General features: G+C 40.5%; 1 protein-coding gene across 1 annotated transcript in view; it reads left to right on the top strand.

Annotated features, from left to right (window-relative positions):
* The window catches only part of LOC105002212, a 7,161-nt gene extending 4,092 nt beyond the window's left edge, over positions 1-3,069 (top strand). Inside the window, 4 exon segments of the mRNA XM_010858758.1 lie at positions 670-773; positions 987-1,419; positions 2,256-2,915; positions 2,918-3,069. Of these exon segments, the coding sequence (XP_010857060.1) occupies positions 670-773; positions 987-1,419; positions 2,256-2,915; positions 2,918-3,069 (1,349 nt within the window).
* The last annotated feature ends 403 nt before the right edge of the window (positions 3,070-3,472 follow it).

The following is a 3,472-nucleotide window of genomic DNA, read 5'->3' as shown; positions in this document are numbered from 1 at the left end:
CTCCCAAATCTTCCCACCCTCTCCCTCTCCCACAGAGTCCATAAGACTGTTCTATACATCAGTGTCTCTTTTGCTGTCTCGTATACAGGGTTATTGTTTCCATCTTTCTAAATTCCATATATATGCGTTAGTATACTGTATTGGTGTTTTTCTTTCTGGCTTACTTCACTCTGTATAATAGGCTCCACTGTTGCTTCTTGACCTGCATACAGATTTCACAGGAGGCAGGTCAGGTGGTCTGGTATTCCCATGTCTTTCAGAATTTTTGTTGTGATCCACGCAGTCAAAGGCTTTGGCATAGTCAATGTTGGGAAGCGTAGTACAAAATAGCCGTATTAGGAGAAAGTCCTTGGGAAAATGGCGAAGGGCCAGAAGTATCCAGCTTTGTGTACTGCGGACAGAAAAACATCTCCTGCCTTTGGTTATGCTCATCGCCGAGATTTAATAATAAATAGGGATGTTACTTGAGAAAACGGGTTGTGGGATAAGCACATGAGTCACTTAGAGCACACTGTCCTTGAAATGTTTTTACTGATTATGCATTAACCCCGTATGCACTCTGCTGGCCGTATACTTTAAGCTCTTTGTTCCTGCTTCTATAAAAAGGCTTGACTGCAGAAATAAACTTGTCGGTCCTTGCAAGAGACTGTCCGAGTGTCATTCTGTCAGGTTCGTCGCTTCCAAGCCCCGGGGAGAAAAATCCCCAACAAGTGGCGCCCGAACAGGGACTTGAAAGGAAGGCTGAACAAAGCGACGAGCCCCTGCAGAAAGAGGTAAGCAGGATGGGACAACATAGCAGTAAAATTCCTTTCATTTCTATAATGCATCATTTTTTGAAACAAAACGGTGTTAATGTTTCAAGAGATCAGTTGAATGACTGCTATCATATACTACTGTAACATAATCCATGGTTCCTTGAGGACGGGACACTTGATCTTGATGTATGGAAAAGGGTTAAAAATAATGTTTTGTGAGCATATCGGCAGGGAGTTTACATTCCTGCTCAATGCTGGGTTACCTGGTCACTCATACGGGCTGTCATAGAACAAATTGAAGGACATAATGTTGATTTGGAGGTAGAGACTATTCAGTCTTTGCATGAATACGAGCTTAATGAACAAGACATGCAAGGTGCTTTGAAATGCAAGAATGTCATACTCAATCAAACACAAACCCTGGAAAAACAACTTGAGGATGTATCTATTAAGGATGTGCCAAAACCGAAACCGCTTAAGGCGGAAGTCATTTCATTCAGCGGACAGCCCAAATCTGAGGCTTTTCCTTCTGCTCCGTCTGTAACTGCAGTTGCTAACCTTGCTCATACTAACCGCTTCACTCCTCCTCGGGAGATGCCTGCTTGTGCTTTCGCTTTCCCAATACAATTTGATCAACCTGTCCAGGGTCAAAATTCTTGGGACAGTATAGATTTTAGCATGTTGTCTAATTTTAAGAAAGCATGTACTCTGTATGCACCTACTTCTCCTTACTGTATAGAATTTCTCAGAGGATGGGCTGACCATTGGATGCCATATGATTTTTTTCAAGTAGCAAAGATGGTTTTAAATCCTCAACAATTACTGCAGTGGCAAATGTGGGTTAGTGATGAGGCCCAACAGCTGATGATTGACCAGCAATCTCGTGGTAACACTGCCAATTTAACTTATGATATACTGGCTGGAACAGGGACTATGGTCAATGTAATGGCGCAATTAGCTAATATTACCCTTGAGATGTTGCATTTCATTAAAGAAACTGCCTGCAGGGCATAGGCAAAGGTTGATAGCACTAACTCTGATGGTTCATTTGTTAAGATTATTCAAGGACATGAGGAAGAATATTCTCAATTTATAGGAAAATTAAAGGATGCAGTTGAGAAATCTATTAAGGATGTGACTTTACAAAATATTATTTTAAAACAACTTGCTTTTGAAAATGCTAATGAGGAATGTTAATCCACGCTCAGACCAATTCGAGAGACTGGCTCTCTTATGGAATATTTGAAAGCATGTAGGGACATCGGATCTATGTCCCATAGAGCACAATTGGCAGCATTGGAAACCTTTAATGTGCAAAAAGCTGCTAATGCCAAATGTTTTAATTGTGGGAAGCCCGGCCATATGAAAAAACAATGTTGCATGCCAACACAGGCTGGAAAAAATAATACTACTTCTAATAAGAAGAGACCCCCAGGAGTATGTCCAAGATGTAAAAAGGGGTTCCATTGGCTGAATGAATGTCATTCTAAGTTTGATAAGGATGGAAACACCTTGAACCCCGGTACACAACAAGAACAATAGGGAAACTGATAAAGGGGCAGTCCTCTAGCCCCACTACAAAAGGAGGACCTAGCGTTATGACGCTACAAGCAGCTACATCTAAGAGTGCTTGCATTGATATACCTAATCCTTATGATATGGAACTAATAGAATTATACAACCCCCCCAAAATTCCCCCTTGATATTATGGCCCAATTCCACCCAGGACAGTGGGACTAATTTTGGGACATAGTAGCTACACAATGAGAGGTTTAATGGTATTGACCAGTGTTATGGACGAAGATTATGAACGGGAAATACAGGTTATGGTAAATGTTGTGAAAATGGGAAATGTATACTTACAAAAAGGGGAACGTTTTGCACAATTATTACTTTTGCCATATGTCAAACCAATGAAGGCATCTGATAAAGTTCAACAGGGAGGCTTTGGCAGTACCAACCTTACTGCTACACTATCCACCTTATTAAAGGAACATCAGAAACCCATGCTTACTTTACGCATTCAGGGAAAGAATTTCACAGGCATATTAGATACCAGAGCTGACATTTCAGTCATTAGAGCTGCAGAATGGCCCCTCGATTGGGGTAGGGTTATGGCTCCTTCTAGACTATTAGGAGTGGGTAAAACTGATGCCACACAAACTTTGTCAGTACATCCTATTTACAAGTGTATAGCCCTGATCAAATTGTAGCTTATCTTAAGCCATATATTACTAATATCCCTACCAATTTATGGGGACGGGATTTTCTTGAACAAACGAAAGCCACAATTTCTTTAAATGAACCTTTTTAATGGGGACCATTGAGTTAACACTGCTGCCCCTCGATTGGGAATCTGATACCCCAGTATGGACACCTCAATGGCCCCTAACTAAAGAAAAATTGGCAACTCTTATGCAATTAGTTAATGAACAATTACAAAAAGCTCATATAGAACCTTCATTTTCCCCGTGGAATTCCCCTGTTTTTGTAATAAAAAAGAAATCAGGAAAATGGTGAATGTTGATTGATTTAAGAAATGTTAATAATACCATGTTACCTATGGGGCCCTTACAACCCGGATTGCCCTCCCCTTCTATGGTACCAAAAGGATGGTCTATAGTTACTATTGACTTAAAAGACTGCTTTTTTACTATACCTTTGCACCCTAAAGATAGAAAACATTTTGCCTTTTCAGTTCCTTCTATAAATCACAT

The sequence above is a fragment of the Bison bison genome, unplaced genomic scaffold (assembly GCF_000754665.1).
Source record: "Bison bison bison isolate TAMUID 2011002044 unplaced genomic scaffold, Bison_UMD1.0 scf7180017864390, whole genome shotgun sequence".
Classification (NCBI taxonomy): Eukaryota; Metazoa; Chordata; class Mammalia; order Artiodactyla; family Bovidae; genus Bison; species Bison bison.
Note: the sequence above shows the minus strand (reverse complement) of the source record. Positions and strands in the feature narration are given on the sequence as shown.